The sequence below is a fragment of the Chenopodium quinoa genome, unplaced genomic scaffold, assembly GCF_001683475.1.
Source record: "Chenopodium quinoa cultivar QQ74 unplaced genomic scaffold, ASM168347v1, whole genome shotgun sequence".
Classification (NCBI taxonomy): Eukaryota; Viridiplantae; Streptophyta; class Magnoliopsida; order Caryophyllales; family Amaranthaceae; genus Chenopodium; species Chenopodium quinoa.
Genome location: NW_018745174.1, coordinates 656,326 through 672,945, shown reverse-complemented (window position 1 = coordinate 672,945; position 16,620 = coordinate 656,326). Strand labels below are relative to the sequence as shown.

Below are 16,620 nucleotides of genomic sequence, written 5' to 3'. Positions count from 1 at the left end.
CTAAACCATAAGTTTAAGCTTTTGGTTGAGTTGGTCCTTTAACATGGTATCAGAGCCAGCGTGACACAAAAGTCACGGGTTCAAATCTCATCCGCCCCTCCTTCAAAGTGGAATTAATTCGCACCAGGTATGCGTGAGCCTGTGTTGCATCCACATTTCAAGCCCAAAGGGCCTTTCATGTCAGGGGGAGTGATAGAGTATAAAACATATTCCTGAGCCTCAACCATAAGTTTAAGTTTTTGGTTGAGTTGGTCCTTTAACATACTTTTGTGACTAAATAAAACAAAAATATCTTTATGCTATTCTATCTTTAAAAAAAACTTTTATACTCCGTAAACTATTCGACTATTTCAATAAAATATGAACTTCTAAAGAATATCATTTCATACTATGAGTGTTAGTAACTCTTAATTAGGGCACTAAATCCAAAAGTATTCTTTTCCCAATAAATTAATCATACAAGTATCATGTTAATTCAAAATTAGTAAGGGTAATCCAAAATGTAATAAAGATGTTTAAGACTTTTGTTTATATAGTTGGAATATATTATAAAGATTTGAATTTTGCCACATAAAGTGACTAAATTCATGATGAATGTGGCCATGATATGTAGGATTTTGTACCAACCCAAGATTATGGGGTCATTCAAACCTTCTTTCTTAAATTCAGACATTCATCTATAAAAAAAAAAAAAAAATTGGAGAAAATTTAAGGAATGATGAAGATTATAGATTATACACAAGTACACAACCAAGTGACTCTCCTCCATCTCTCATGGCAGATTTATCCCACCTTATTTCTTTGATGAAAACTTCATATAAAAGAAAAATAATTGCAAATGAAGTATTTTTTAATGTAAATTATCAAGATTTTAACTTTTTTATAAGTTTAACTTAAACACGATTAAAAATCTTTAAAGTGAGATTATAAAGATGAGTATGCTTGGTCTCAAATGTCACAAATTTCAAACAGCAATATTGTTCATGACTTCATCTGTATGTAGCCGTTAAATAAAAATAACGAATGTAGCCTTAATATAAGCATATGGTTCATATCTGCCAAACTATCTCAGTTTTTTTTTTTTTTTTTTTTAAATAAAAAAAAATATTTATTTAAATTTGCTATATTTGAATGGATTAAAAGTCCGAGGCAATTTTGATGACAAACTTACAAACTTTGAACTTATTTTAAGTTCAGTTTAATTCTAAAACTTGTTCTTTTGGACTCATTTTAAGTTCAGTTCAATTCAATTCTAAAATTTGTTCTTTTGAACTGATTTTCAATTTGATTTAATTCAATTTAGTTAAGCTAGTTCATTTATCATATACAGTATGCTATCTATTACGAATATCATATCAAAGTTGATGTGTGAATAGTGTTAACGTCAAACTAATTACATACCATATGAGTTGTGACCTATTTGAACCATATTACCATACTTTCAAATTAAAGGGGCGATATTATCTCAAATCGTTAATAGCCACTGTGCAAAGCTCTACCACACGCACACATTGTACTTGCAACTTAAATTTGACATACAAAACAAAGATCTTAACCCATAGTTACTTTTCTTAGTTGAAAACAAGTTATGATTGGACAAACAAGCCTGTTATCTAGTCTAAATTGAAATTAGGTTCATTTGCCCTACGGCTTAAGTATCAAATTTGATCACCACGTACACCAATCTCGGCAGCAAAAGAACAAACCACGCGGAACATGGATTCAAACGGTGTAGCTCAATCAACTCTATACGAAGGTACCATTTGATGATATCAGTTCACTGCAATCCATTGTGATTAAAAAGACATAGGCTCAGCGAAATGTCCACGAAGATAACCTAATAACAGAGTATGTACTTGTATAACCGGTGGGAGAAAAAAAAATCAGTCGCAAGACTAGTTCATTCAGTTGCAAGACTAAAACATAAATCATCCAGGGAACTGATTAAATAGAATTTATATATTATTCGTTCAAACGATGGAACTGGATAACAGAAGTATTTATTACCAGATAAAGTGAACCACACAACAAATAGATGATTCACTCACTAGTACCTTGCTGTCATATGAATCATAAGCAATATATTCACATTGGCAGTATCAAAGGTGATGTTCTTGAATTCCATAAAAAAGGAAAAGAGAGAAAAATGACATCAAGATTTGCTGATGAACTAGCAAAAGCATACTTCTACAGTGGTCTAAAGCCTACGCAGAATATTCTAACATTAACAACAGAACTTACAATTCGAAGCTGTATATTAGATACCAGAGATGGAATAGTTACCAACTTTAGGAATTCAACAAAAGCAGATATGCAGTTCCTACTGCAAGAATGCAAATGGATCATTCAGCAAAATCTTCAATCGAGCAAATCAGACACGGCATTTTTGCTAAATGCATCAACCTGAGCTAACTGTCCAGCAAGTCCTTTATTTGGGAATATATTGTCTGCCTTCATCCTCTCTCTAAACCCATATGCTGGAACCTTGGCATTTATGTACGCTTGGAGCAGCGCACTGAATGGCCTTGCACGGGAAACATAGCCAGCCTGCTTCATCCGAAGGAACATTTTCTCAGCATTATGGATATCACCCCTTTTAGCATACTGGTCTAAGATGGAAATATAAGAACTAAACAACGGCCTCTTCTGCTGATTCTGTGAGGTTGCTTTCAGCAATATAGAGTCTGCTTTCTCCACTTCCCCAGCATCCACGTAGAGCTTCACAACAGCATCCCAAGCAACTGGCCCAATTTGGCAGCCACTGTTTCCCATCTGCTTTAGTAGCTGCTTTCCCTTGCCCAGCATCTTGTTTTCTGCATATACTTTCAGCATGCAAGAATAATGCCGAGTAGAAAGCTTTTTGATTGATTTCTCCATCTTATGGTACACAGCTTCTGCTTGTTCGACGTTCTTCAGCTTCCCAAAAGCTTCAATAGCAGCCAGGTAATCTCCTTCTCGGGGCTTTGGCTCGCAAACTTTCCACAATCTTTCAACATCATCAGCCTTGCCTAGATTTGCATAAATTAAGAGCAAAATGGGGCAGACTCCGCGATTAGAGTTTAAGTCATCCCCTTCCATCTCCTGCAGAATTGCTTCCGCCTTTTCTTTGAGTCCACCAAAGGCATAATGACGAGCAAGAGTGGCTTGGACACGGAAGTTGGGTTTGACGCCTTCAGCTCGCATTGTCTCAACAATTTGTTCCATACCAATAATGTCATTTGATAGCCCTTTTGTGTCTATCAAGAGTTGGTAAGTAAAAAGAGTGGGCTTAATATCATCTTTCTCCATCATTAAAAGTACATCTGCAATTTTTTTCTTATCAGTTCTCTTGTAAAGAACAAGCAACTGGTTGCAAGTAAAGGGAGAAATTGGAAAGCCAAGGTCCTTCATTTTATTAAATATCTCTTCAGATTTAGCCACATTGGTGAGGGACACACAGTTGGCAAGCAAAGTTCTATAGACCACTTCTTGTCTGTGGGATTTAGGGATAGTGTCGATAAAAGTCTCCGCCTTGTGAAGACCACGCACCTTGGCAATCAGATCCACTCTAGATGCATAATCCCGCTCGGTCAACTCAAAATCCTCTCTTTTATCTAGCCACTCCGACAGCTGACATTATATTTAAAAGAGTAAGAACAGCATTAATATGAGCACAATATCAACATTATCATATACACATATAAGTCCATATATCCAGAATTATGTGGAAGACATAAGCATATAATGATACAAGTACCATTGCAGTTGACTTCCTTGTACACAGAGTAACAGACTCCTAAATTATGGACTACAACAACAACAAAGCCTTAGTCCCAAAATTATTTTGGGGTCGGCTAACATGAATCGCCATAAGGATCCGTCCAAAAAGGAAATATTAATTATGGATAAAAGCCAAATTAAAATATCACCATATAGATATTCATAACTTGAACAACTAAAACAAAACAAAAAGGCCCTAAAGTTGCTTCTAATACACAATCCACTTCCCTCCCAAATTAAACTGTTTCCTTAACAAACCTACAGCAGACTACACAAAATTCAGTCCAATAAGCAAATAAAGCATATAAAGTAAAGTTGTAAAAATCTGACAAATGCATTTTGCTTCCAATACAGCAACTCATTTTCCATACAGCAGACTGCAGAAAATGTACTATAATGTGATAAAAAAAATCCAAAAATGCTCTACCTTGTGAAAAAGAAGTGTAAAAAGAAAAAGAAAAAGAAAAAAGAAAGAAAGAACCCACAGCAAAGAGTGCAATACTGCAATCTGCTGCCTTGGACTGTTCTAAACCAGAATATTTGATAACCTAAAAAATCAATTCCATCCTCGAACAATGGCAGACTTGAGAAGATAGAAATATCAGTCCTATGCATAATTTCAAAGTTCAACAACTTTGCCATGGATGGAAGCTAAAACTCCAAAAGCAACATTAATAGCATTAACATACAAGAATTATACTTGTAACCATAACTGTTAAAAAATTGCTTCAGATTTGGACAGATGAGGTAGGGAAAAAAATCCATCACAAAATAATTAATTTGCAAGGATTGAAAAAGTGCATCAGCATCTAGATGAAGAGGCCACCCATCTAAACATTTATTGCTAAAAACAAAAGGAACGAATAATCAGCCACTACGTAGCTACAATTTGACATAGAGGCGATTGGATATTCTTTTTAAACATGCTGCTGCTATGAAGATGCACCATTAAGAAACACAACAAATGAAACACGACAAGAGGATGATCTCAGAATAATATAATACAATCATAAGCACATTGCCACAAACAACAGCGCGAATATGTAAATCATTCATGAAATAGATGAATATTAGAAGAGCAAATGGAGTTTCTATGTGATTTACACTTTACAGTAAACCATATCCTACTAAGAACAGTGTGTTAAAAAATACAATCCAATAGCTTTTTTACCACAAGACAAACTTCATTCTTGACAATTTTCTACACCCATGAATGTAAGTCATATGACCTTACTCGTCTTTAAATTGAATACAAGTTTCTAAGAAGCCACTTCTAAAGTTCTCACCCATCCCATTTTTAGGAGATGACTAATGCCTTGATACCAAAACAAATAGTGGGGCGTTTTGAGCTGGATATTATGAAGCTATGAGTGCATTCTCTTTAATCAAATTTGATTTATCTGAACTTTTCACACTTCTACAAATTTCTCTGAACTTTGCAACTTAGTTGTAATTTGAACTGAACAGCCCTTATTGGAACTTATCCAAATTACTTAAAGTAAATTGGAACTTACTAGAGCTTATTGAAACTAAATTATTTTTTTTAGGTGATGAGAACATAGCCTGAGCACTTGAATTGGAAATGAAGAATAAGTCAAACAAACAAAGGAGTAAATGCACATGCACATGCAGATGCTGCAAATAATTAGCAAAACACATTAGAAGATGCAAGCATGAGCACCTGCAAGGCCTTTGAAAACATCTTACGCCGCCTTAGATTCAAAAGAGCATGATAAACTTCAGCGCGATTTAAATCCTTGCCCTCGGTGGCATAATTATCAAGAGCTTTAGAAAGAGATGAACCAGACTCTTCAAAAAGTAGTTTCAACAGAGGTGAATGGCCCAACTTCTTCGCTGATGACATCTCTCCAGCACCTTTCAACAGCTCAGCTTCCAGGGTCTCTTCTGTATTCTCATCGACACTAGATAAGTCAGACTCAGAATCAGATGAACTGTCACTATCTTCAACACCTCCCCCAGTAGACACAGAGGGATCAGGTGTTTCAAGCTCAGAAAATCCCTCTTCCAAGTCATCCTCTTCCTCTCCACCACTCTTAGCACCAGCTTCTGAGGAAAGACTTCGGCTCCCAGCTGAGAACTTATTTGGAAAATGTACAGTACACTGGCATGCATTTGATGTTATCCACCTATCACGCATCAAACCACGATGCTCACAGTTCTTTGACTTGTCTTCTGTATGGCCACTGAACTGTCCAAGTCCAGCACAAGCTCGAAATGCTGCTACATTTAATCCTTGAGCCCTGAATACACAACGAAAATAACAAAATTTACCAATCATTAAAACAGCGAAAGACAAGGCACAAATCATATAGATCATGTACGGACTCAACAACATATAACAGATGAAAGTGAAAAGGTGTTGAAACAACCACTAATTTAAGGAATCAAGTCCAAACGCACACTTGCCACTCCTAAAATTTCTATTTTTTAACCATTACAACCATTCGAGCTTAATCTAGTAACCAATTCTACTCGCAAAAAAAAAAAAAACCCAACATGTAAAAGATATCATCTTACAATTCTTAATATTGACATTCAGTTTATCCACCCATCCCCAAATCCTTAGGAATGCAATAATGCACCCCAAAACAAAGATAAGGAATGTATTAAAAAAATACCACAAAACTTTATTTCTTTTGTATAACAGCCCGAATTTAAGCTATCCTTTCTTCCTTATATAATAGGGTCATTTCATATCATAAATTGCCCAAAAATAAAGCCACAAAAATTAATACTCAAAATTTGAAAATTTCTCATCTCTGACAATAAAATCACCATCTTTAGAGGAGAAAAGGTGAGAAATTACAAACATTAAACAACCCAAAAATCATTAAACCCAATTTCAAACAACAAGAAATCAGTAATAATTCAATACAAAATAACACATTATTTGATTTAACTGAAAACAAAAATCATATTTTTTTAATGTCAATTACATGCATCAATCATAAAATATTCTGTAAACAAATGCAATCAGCGACTAACAAATCGAAAAAACAGACGTTAATACAGAGAGAAAGAGAAAGAAAATACCTGATAGAATTTGCAGAAGCTCGACGAAGAGCCCACATTATTCGCAGCTTCGAAGATGATTTACTGAGAAAATTGTAGAAGATTGGGGAAGAAATATAGAGAATTTGATCGAAGTTTGAGGGAGAGAGTGATAAACCCTAGAAATGAACAAAGCTTAAACCCTTGAGAAAGACTGAGAGAGTAATGTAATTGAACGAAACGAACTTTCCCCAAATTACACTCTATGGATTTTTTATTTTGGCCCAAATTATACGGGCTTGTTGAATCTTGCCTTTGGAGATTTAGGGTCTAGGGATGGCGGGTGGGTATTAAAAGGGCGAGTATGGATAGTGGATACTACTTTGGCGGATATGGGTATAAAAGTCATACATAGTACTACGTATTCCGATTTCCGAGTATACATCAACGGTAGGGATGGCCCGAATCCGCCCCTAGTTCGATCCAATCCGAAGAAAAAAAGTCTGAGCTGAATCCGAGAAATAATAATCTGAATTCGACTCTGACTCGGAGGAGGGTTGGAGTCGGGGTCTACTTAGAATCTGACTTATCCGATCCGACTCCGACTTTTCTATGTACTTAAATATTCTTTTATTATTCAATTCATGAATTTATAGGTCTTTAAAGTTGATTATATATGGGTTGTTATTGATAATTGGGGTCATTTGTTAATTTAAAGTCGGAGTCAGAGTCGGAGGCTGAAAACTTAAGTTGGATCGGAGGCGAAGGCAGATTAAAAATCCGACATCTTGTAGGGTCGAAGTCAAATTTTGCATAATTCGATCCGACCCATTGTCATCCCTAATCATGGGTAGCAAAGTGGGTGTTGGATTCAAGTCGTACCCGCCTAATACCTTCCTACCCAGCTCCTATCTATCGCAAAAGGGAGTTTAATGGATAATTATTATATTTCCGATGGTTGGTAAATATAAGGAAATGAAGAGAAGAAATTCCTTCAAGTTTGGGAAGAAAGGAGAGTACAATTTTTGTAAAGACTCCTTTCTTCCACTTCATTTCCTTTCTTACCAATTCTCATACTCCGTATCATTTATCATACCAGGAAAGTAATAAAACTCACTTCCTTTCTTTTCTTTTATGACCAAATCTCATCAACCAAACAAAGGCTATCATTATTAAACTCAAATATTAGCAATTTATACTTTATAACTCCATAAGCCCAACTTAAAGTGGTCTTAATATCCTAAGCTCCTACACACTAACTCACCTTTAGTTCTCTACCTCCTTTCTTTCTCCCAAAGCATCACATTTCCAATTTTTTGGGTTGACAAATTTTTATATGTGGCTGGCCACAATGTGTTGGTTGAAATTACTTGATCAGGGGTTGCTTACATGGGTTATGTGAGGGGTTAGGACTCACTCAGGAGTACCTCGAGTAACCCCGACCGAGTAACTTGAGTAACTCCGACCTCATGGCATGGTCAGAAGAAAAATCCTCTTATTAAAAATAAGTAATAGTGTATTAGATTTATTATTATAATGATGTTTACAAGCGTAACTTTTTTATTGACTTTTGGCTTATTAGTCTAATTTTTCACTTAATTTTATCAAACAATTTTGTAAATTGATGGCTTTAACAATTAAAATCATAAGCCAATTCGTACAAAAAGTACTTTCAATTGGTCAAATAACACAGTCAAATCGACCAACAATCCGATGCCAACCGTCGATTACCAAACAACTCAATACTGTTTTACTCATTTGCCAAATGTGAAAATAATGTTTGAAAAGCTTAAAGATATTTTTATCCGAAGTGGATATTTTCGAACACTCATCGTACCTACAATTTCTACATTTGAAGAATAAAAAAAAGGGGGGGGGGAAATAAAAAAACATCAGACGAAAATTAACAAGAGAGAGAAGTATACGCCATTTTTAATCCATCAATTGCTGTAAGTTTTCTTCCATTTCTTCGAATTTGATTTTCGCAGCGTCAATTTGTTGAATCTAGGGTTTTTATAGTTTTATTATTTTGGTGATGATTTTATGGCAAGCTGCAGCTTTTTAGGGTTTATGTAGATTAATTTGATTTTGACAATTTAATGATTAGTTTTTTTGTTTTCTATATCATTTCAAATGATTATAATTCATTTTGGTATCTGCAATTAGTTGAATTTCGTAATTTTCCCTTGAATTTCCTTGTTGTTAATTCGATTTTGGTGTTTTATAGTTAATTTTGAAATTGTTGCTGTGAAAAGCTGTTTGAAAATCTGGACATACTTCATGAAATGCTGATTACCTTGGTGTTGGGTGCTCAAAGCTGTGTATTTTGGCAGTATGGTGTATACTCCTTATCTTGTTTAGCAGGACTAATCTTAATTTGACAGTATTATGTAATAATTTATCCCGGGTGGTGGGCGTGCTCAGCCGGGGGTGGGGTGGTAGCATGATAGAGAGTGGAAGGTTAACTGTCATTTTCTTGAATTGCACCTGGATAGTAAAATTATCTTGAATTCCTAAGTTATGTTGGATTAGGGATGAAAGTGTCAAACAACTAGTTTGCTTAATCTAGTTTTCAGGGTTATACAATGGTTATATGTTTTACAGTTTAGGGTTTGTGATGCTTTTTGACCGAGTGGAGTTTGATTTTTAGAGCTACATCAGTTTTCCATACATCAACGTTCTGTTATTAGCAATTGATAAATTTAGGAGTTACATACACAACAAGGTACTAAACTTTGGCAAATGTATCAATTAAGGTACTGAACTTTCATTTGTATCAAATAGAGTACGATAACCTTGACTGTAGGTAAACTTTTTGTTTGCCACTGATTGTAACCGGTTAAATACAATTTCCTTAAAAAAAAAAATTATTTCTGAAAATAAAAAAAAAAAAAAAAACCTCACACCTAGACATGAACCCAGCTCGTTCAACTTTCTCTTTCTTTCCTTTAATGGTGGACAAGCCATTCCTAATAGTCTAATACCATACTTCATAATCTCACAACCACCCACAATGATCTAAAATTGAAAACATTATATTCGAAAATTAACAAGAAATTACCCACAAAATAAAACATTAGATCTGAAAATAAACCAGATTACAAAGAAAAAAAATCTAAAAATATGCCCATTGCAAACCAGCCCAGCCCCGCCCCCCACCCCCCACCCCACCCAGGCACTCACCGCATGAACTACGTACAACCGTCGGCCCTCCCCTACCCCTGACTTTGTTCTACAGTGGGGGAGGCCGACTTTTTAATTTTATATAAAGGAGAGTGGATTTGAAGTTGATGATGAATGAAGATGAAAACCCAGAAGTTGGAAGAGGGAGAAATTAAAAAGATTTCATTTTTTTAATTTTATTTACAATGTTAAGTGGTTAAAGAGAGAGAAATTAAAAATATTTTGTTTTCTTTTATTTTTGTACAATGTTAACTGGTAATATTAGGTAAAAGGGAGAGTTTACCTGTTTCAGTACTCAAACTGATACAAATGAGCCTTTAGTACCTTATCTGATACATTTGCCAAAGTTTAGTATTCTCTAGTGATATTAACTCATAAATTTAGTGGTGATCGGGGGAGCATATTGATGCAAATATGTGAAATAAGGTGGATGATAGGCTTCTGTTCTCTGTTTAATGGACATCTATGGTTATTTAAGGCTATTAAGAGATGGAACCGTAGAGATTTGTTTAAGCAGCGTTTTTATTTAATTTGCTTGGACTAATACAAAATGTATTTATTATTCATTTTTCCCCCCATACTGATTTACATTCAATTTGGCTGTGGTACACTACTTGTATGAGGTAGAGGGCATTTCACCGTTATAGTAGAATTTTTTGTTTACCTTGGTAGTTAAGTAGTTTGGTACTACGTTGTCTAGTTCTATGGGTTAATTGGATAGCCTGATGACTTTTTACGCTTTCACATTTCTATGTAGGACTAAGATTATATTTGTCTCACCGCTATGGATTCTAACCCGTCCTCGCCAACCCAAGAAAGTAATGAAATGAAGGCTGAATTTCGCAAGATTACCAATGACACTGCCAATCGGAAATATAGGCGTCACTCCCCAGTTTCTGGATCTTCTGATGAAGATGGTTAGTTTTTTTAAAAGTTGCTTTATCATTTGCTCTTGTCTGGGATCATGTTGTTTGAAAGTTATGAAGGAATTATCATGCATTCATGCAGGAGATCCCAACCTAAACAAATACATAATAATTGGTTCCTATCTCTATTTCTTCTTCCCCGATCCTTATACCTATGATTTCTTGTCATGCTTGTTTCTCAGATAACATAGATGCATTCAACCCTATTAGTCCTTCAAGGATTGTGATGGGATAGAATGGACATGTATGGTATTCTTTTGCTTCTGTATTGCTTGATCCATGTTTCCTTTTCCTGTATAAAATCATAATGCAATAACATGCATTAATCCCTTCCGGAGAAAGAAACAGTTCCTTTGGGTTTCTTTTAAAATTTTTATTTTAAACAATTTCCACCATTTTGACTTTTGTATTACTATTCACTTGCGGACATGCAACACATCTACCAATTTTATTTATTTTTTTATACTATCTTTTTTATTTAAAACAAATGTTAATATGTAAATTATTATTGGATTAGTCTTAAGGTACATTTTCAAATCGTAAACTTTTATGATTACTTCCCTTGTTTCTTTCTATTGTTACATTTTGACTTTGGTGGTCAACGTATAAAAAGTTTGACTATATAAAATATAAATTCACTATCATAAAGATCATACCTATATCATGTGTGGTGTTGTTGGATTCGTTTTGAAATGAATTTTCAAAATATCATCTTCCAATTTTTTTCCTCAAAACATATTGAATATATACGTGGTCAAAGATGTGCCTCGGAGACCATAAGGTCAAATTTTAACAGTAGAAAAGAAACATAGGAGTATCTACTTAGATATCTATTATCAAAGCTGCGCGTTGCTGTATTTGAAATTTATGTTGACTTTGACATACCAAAAAAAAAGGAAGTATATTCCGTTCAACAGTGTTTTGGTCTCGAGTGGTGGTTTATCTTGTCCGGAAGAGGAATGTAGTATAGCTGTGTTTGCAACCTTTCACCTACCATGTCACCCATGAGCTTATGCTCTAGATTATACTGATAAGCTAGTTGAGAAGCACTCAAAACTCAAGTTATGTCTGGAGTAGCTTGAAGGAGTTTTTCAGCTAGTTATGAATCTTTTATTATATTAAAAAATACCCTATGAACTTGCCATTTGCCCATTTCAGTTAGCTTGGTCATGCCAATCACACTTAAAAAAAGTGACCTGAGATGCTAAAGGAGCAAGACTCTAAGACTGATTGACTTATAGTCTGGTAGCCTCTCTCTCTCTCTCTCTCTCAAATTAATAATATATCTATATTTCCAAAGTGTGTCCCTATTATTCCAACTGAGCTCCTATGTCATAGAATCTTGCATCATGAAGGAATGAAGGTTTGTTACTTGGTTATGCATTGATATCTGATCCTTATTCCTAGCTTTGTGTATTATGGAGTAAAGTATAAAGATAAAAATTATTGAATTTTTTTAATTGTTATGTAAAAAAGCAGTATATAGCTTTATATTTATAACATACTTATTATATTATTATTATTGTTATTATTAATTTTGGGACTAAGGCTTTATTGTTGTTGTTGTTGTATGCTCTTCATACACTTGGGTCATTTTCTTATGGCAAGAGTTTTCCTTCCTACCATCTCATTGATTTTTTTTGAAACATTGGAGAGGTCAATAAGTCAATGCGTGTAAACTTTTACTATTCTTTGCATTGATGCACAGTATGTGTATTGAACATTTGAACTTGTAAGTGGTGCTCAGTAGGTTATAGTGTAGTTTGTATATGATGTGGAAACTGTCTCTTTTTGTAAATGAACTTTCTAAATGCTGTCCATTGACTGTTTGAACAGTGAGTGCAATTTCTTGATTGTTGCACGTAAGAATTAGTTGTGGACAGCCGTACAGGTGTACACTCTTACCCACTTGTGAGGCTTTGTTTATCCCTCTTTAATTTATGTGCTATGTGTAATGTAGTAGGTCCTTTCTTATCATTCTGGAACATCTTTCTTGATTATGATGTACCCTGCCCTATTTTATGAACTTCAAAGTGCTGCCATGGTAAATGTTGCCTAAGAAGAACATCTTAGTTTAGTTATACCATTGCATGTCTAGCCGGAGTGTGTAATGTAGTTTTATTTTTATCAGTGACCAATTTTAAAATTTCAGGGAGCCCGAAACGTGATCACAGCTCAAGAGCCAATAATGAGAGAAGAAACAATGATAAAGTGGATGACAGAAGATCCAGCCGGAGCCAACATGGTCGTGGCAGTGATTCATATAGACATTCGTCAAGAGGTGATAGACATGATGATCACTCTAGGTATGGGAAGCATGCAGATGAAGACGACAGAAGTCTTGCAAAATCATCTGTTCGGTCAGGACGAGAGTCCAGAGAAGGCACTAATTCTGATTATAGAGATCGAGAAAGTGACTATAATAGGTCTAGAGACCGCTACAAGGATGTGGACAGGTATGCAAGAGGTAGGTCTGATAGGACCAGGTATGATGGGAGGCGTGGAGATAGGTTTGATGACCGTGATAGGCATTCTAGGGATAGAGATTATCACCAAGATGAGAAGAGGGAGTACAGGAGTTCTAGGGGGCACAGCTCAAAGAAGGAAACTAGTGATATGAAGGATTTAGAAGGTTCAAAGTTCAACCAGGAGAAGAGTAATAATGAGGGGCTTGACAGACTTGAAGATAGGCATGTTAGAGCTAGAGGGAGGTCCGAAGAAAGATCTGCTTTTGTGAGTGAAGCTTCTAAAAGGACTAAGTTCAGCTTCGGCAGTGATGACAAGAAAGGTGTGAGTTCTTATATAATTTTCCTCGGCTTAGGCTGTTAGTCCTTGTCATTTGAAGTTTCTTAAAACATTAAAATTGCTGCAGATGAAAGGCAATCATCTGGTTCGAAGCAAAGTGAGGATTTTGCGGCTAAAGTATCACCTGAGCAAGGTCTTGTTTCTGGTGATGAGTCTGCTACAAGCGTGGATGCTGCTAAAGTTGCTGCCATAAAAGCTGCTCAATTAGGTAAGTGCAAATCTTTGAAGCTATTTGTAGAACTTAAAGTTATACCAAGTAACATTAAGGCAGTTTTGTGATAATTTAGGCTTAAATTACAATTAACATTGGCTTGGACTATTTATGGGGCATTTATTTGTTACTAATCCGTAAACCCTTATTCATTGTCTTTGAGCCTCGGCATTTGATTTGGCAGAATAAGGAAATTATGAAATACGGATGAGTCATATTAGGTTGTTTTACATAGCTGGCAACTGTTCCTACTCTCATGGTTGTTCCATGCTTTTCTCCCATTGTCCTAGAGCATTTCTTTTCTAACTGTTAATTTCTAAAGTATGAAACGCTGCATCCATTTTTTATGATAGGTGGATTGTAGTGTAAGTAAACTTTTTCTGGGAAGGGAAGTAGGCTGTTTATGTATGCCAGAAAATATAGCTTATTTTTGTTATATTTGTATACTGCTATAGTGCTATGTGTTTTTTGGAAATTTGGCTGTAAATGGTGTTATTGAATGCAGTTAATCAGAACCTTACAAGTACGGGGTTCATGACTGCTGATCAGAAAAAGAAGCTACTATGGGGAAATAAAAAGAGCACCGCTACTGAAGAGGTACTTCTCAATTTTTCTTTTTTTTTTTTGGTCAAGATTTCTTTTTTCATTGATTGGCTTCTGTTTTTGTAAATTTGGTGCTTGTTATGATATCTAATCGTGGTAGTTGATTAGTTCTACGCCTATCTACTTTTGATAGCAGGAAGATGGAATTGGATTATGATCAAATTTTGGCTGTCTGATTATCATTTGTGTTATTTATTTAAGTTGTACGGTCTTAAAAAAAATCCACTTGCCTTGTAACTTCTCTCGTTTATGCATAGGCAAGTAAGGCAACCCTAATCACATTAGGCTTGTCATATCTTTTTAATTTTTGAGATGGCACTCATATGTTCAATTGAGGATGTTGAATTACTGATAGTGAATAGTGATGAGTACTTCAGCAGTTCACAATCCCAGTTCCCTGATCGAAAGGGGCCATGATATATGCTGTTTATTTATGATTCACCTTCTTTGCTGCTTATATATTGTTTTGGTGAATGCTTTTTTATGAAAACAGCCTAGTCATCACTGGGATACATCTCTTTTTTCTGATCGCGAACGACAAGAGAAGTTCAACAAACTCATGGTAATTCTTCTTTTTGCAATATTCTCGCACCAGGCTACATTTTGGTTATAAAATAATTTAATGGAAAGATAATCTTGGCATAGTAAGTTAGTAGATTGTAGATACTCAAGCATGATGTTTTCTCAATTAGTATTCTTCACTAACACAGTTTTAGAGTCTGAGGTTGCCTTGGTACATATGGCCAATTGTAGGGTGTGAAGGGCGAAGTGAAGGCGGACACGAAACCTCCGAGCAGTCAAGATGCAGAGAAGCAGAGAGAGCAGCTTCAGCTGGATCTAGAGAAGCAATACACTGCTGGACTCCGACGAAGAGATGGTCGCACTGTAGGGTTAGGTCTCTAAAATCTTACTTGGGTGTCTCTCTTACAGCTGAGACATTATTCAGCCAATTAATATTTATCGTTTGTATGAGAGTTTTGTCGAGCGTTGTATTGTGCCGTTTGAAGGTTATGAGAATTCTAGGTTTCTATACAACTATGTCGTATTGCTTTCCTCTGTTTATTAATTGCAGTTCAGTGAATTGTTGTTCTTTTCAGATTTGTGCTTCATTAGGCTGACTGTTTAGATCACAAAGTTGCCGATAATGTTTCTGCTGTAGAGTTTGGACTTGTATAAATCGAAGCAAACTAATTTTGATAGGTCTCTAGGGAAAAAAAAAACACCCTCGTGACTAGAAACGGTTCAGGACTAGGTTATCCTGTGTCAATCTTGGCTGGTTAGAGGTGACTTAGAGCTGTTCTGGACTTCTCTGATACTCTGATTACTCGCTGCAAATAATAGTTATACACTGATTTGACCATGTATGCAGCTTATTAAGTGGATACCTATAGAACTCATCGAGACGTGCAATATAGATGGCTTGGGCTTGTTGTCACCCCTACATCTGATCTTAATACGGAGTACTTAATAATAAGATAATAAGATGTGCAAGTACTCGCATACTTAGATGATTTATAATACTGTATAAAAATTGTTGGATGTAGATGTAGTAGCTCCACTAGTCCAGTGGTTCTGATAGAGGCATTATAATTTATAAGGTTTTGAATCTAAAAGAATATTCTTGTTACATTATAGATGGGAACTTAATAAAATGGCAATACACTAATATGTTCAATTTTAAAAATAACCCTTTATTTTTATTTATTTTTGTGCTTTTATTACTAGGCACCACTTTGTTTACAACAATTTGTCATATAAAACACTTTTGTGATCAGTTGCAACTTGAGTTTGATTCTAAATGATGTATGTATAAAGCTAGAATCTTGAGGGGTTAGGTAGGAATGAAGTTATAATGAATCTTGTTGTCCACACTCCAAGATTGACGAAATTTCAAGTGTTTTTTTTTTTTTTTTAATTTCGAGATTACCCCTTATTAAGTTATCACAACCCGAACGACCTTTAATTATGATCCAATCTCGGAGATAGAATTATCTAGTTAATCATTTCTCTAACAGCTCTATCCCTAAAACGGGTAACAATTTGATTTTAGCATCGTTTTTAAAATTTTTATCAATAGTGTTCATAATAAATCTTCACTATTTGTCTATCTTCATTTTTATA

At 35.2% G+C, this 16,620-nt stretch overlaps 2 protein-coding genes across 3 annotated transcripts; one reads left to right on the top strand and one right to left on the bottom strand.

The window, feature by feature from the left end:
- Window positions 1–1,941: 1,941 nt before the first annotated feature.
- LOC110710491 (pentatricopeptide repeat-containing protein At1g80270, mitochondrial-like) lies at window positions 1,942–7,055 on the bottom strand. Its single transcript, XM_021888796.1, has 3 exons — window positions 6,814–7,055; window positions 5,441–6,020; window positions 1,942–3,609 (listed from the first exon to the last, which is right to left on the bottom strand). The coding sequence occupies exons 1-3, from the start codon at window positions 6,849–6,851 to the stop codon at window positions 2,359–2,361; spliced, it is 1,869 nt and encodes a 622-aa protein (XP_021744488.1). The 5' UTR covers window positions 6,852–7,055; the 3' UTR covers window positions 1,942–2,358.
- A 1,519-nt stretch (window positions 7,056–8,574) lies between these two features.
- Window positions 8,575–15,641, top strand: LOC110710493 (arginine/serine-rich coiled-coil protein 2-like). 2 transcript variants are annotated; one of them, XM_021888801.1, is made up of 7 exons: window positions 8,575–8,720; window positions 10,712–10,871; window positions 13,033–13,668; window positions 13,753–13,893; window positions 14,402–14,493; window positions 14,993–15,061; window positions 15,216–15,641. In XM_021888801.1, exons 2-7 carry the CDS (start codon window positions 10,739–10,741, stop codon window positions 15,615–15,617), a joined length of 1,473 nt encoding a protein of 490 aa, XP_021744493.1. In that variant the 5' UTR covers window positions 8,575–8,720; window positions 10,712–10,738; the 3' UTR covers window positions 15,618–15,641. The 2 variants fall into 2 exon arrangements, with proteins under 2 accessions (XP_021744493.1, XP_021744494.1); XM_021888802.1 differs by having other exon boundaries at window positions 15,253–15,532.
- Window positions 15,642–16,620: the final 979 nt, after the last annotated feature.

Coding starts and splice junctions, on each gene's coding strand:
- LOC110710493 (XM_021888801.1), top strand. CDS start 10,739: ATGGATTCTAACCCGTCCTCGCCAACCCAAGAAAGTAATGAAATGAAG. Junction 13,894..14,401: donor CATAAAAGCTGCTCAATTAG/GTAAGTGCAAAT, acceptor TATTGAATGCAG/TTAATCAGAACCTTACAAGT. Junction 14,494..14,992: donor AGAGCACCGCTACTGAAGAG/GTACTTCTCAAT, acceptor TTATGAAAACAG/CCTAGTCATCACTGGGATAC.
- LOC110710491 (XM_021888796.1), bottom strand. CDS start 6,851: ATGTGGGCTCTTCGTCGAGCTTCTGCAAATTCTATCAG. Junction 6,021..6,813: donor GCTTCTGCAAATTCTATCAG/GTATTTTCTTTC, acceptor TTGTGTATTCAG/GGCTCAAGGATTAAATGTAG. Junction 3,610..5,440: donor TGTTTTCAAAGGCCTTGCAG/GTGCTCATGCTT, acceptor ATATAATGTCAG/CTGTCGGAGTGGCTAGATAA.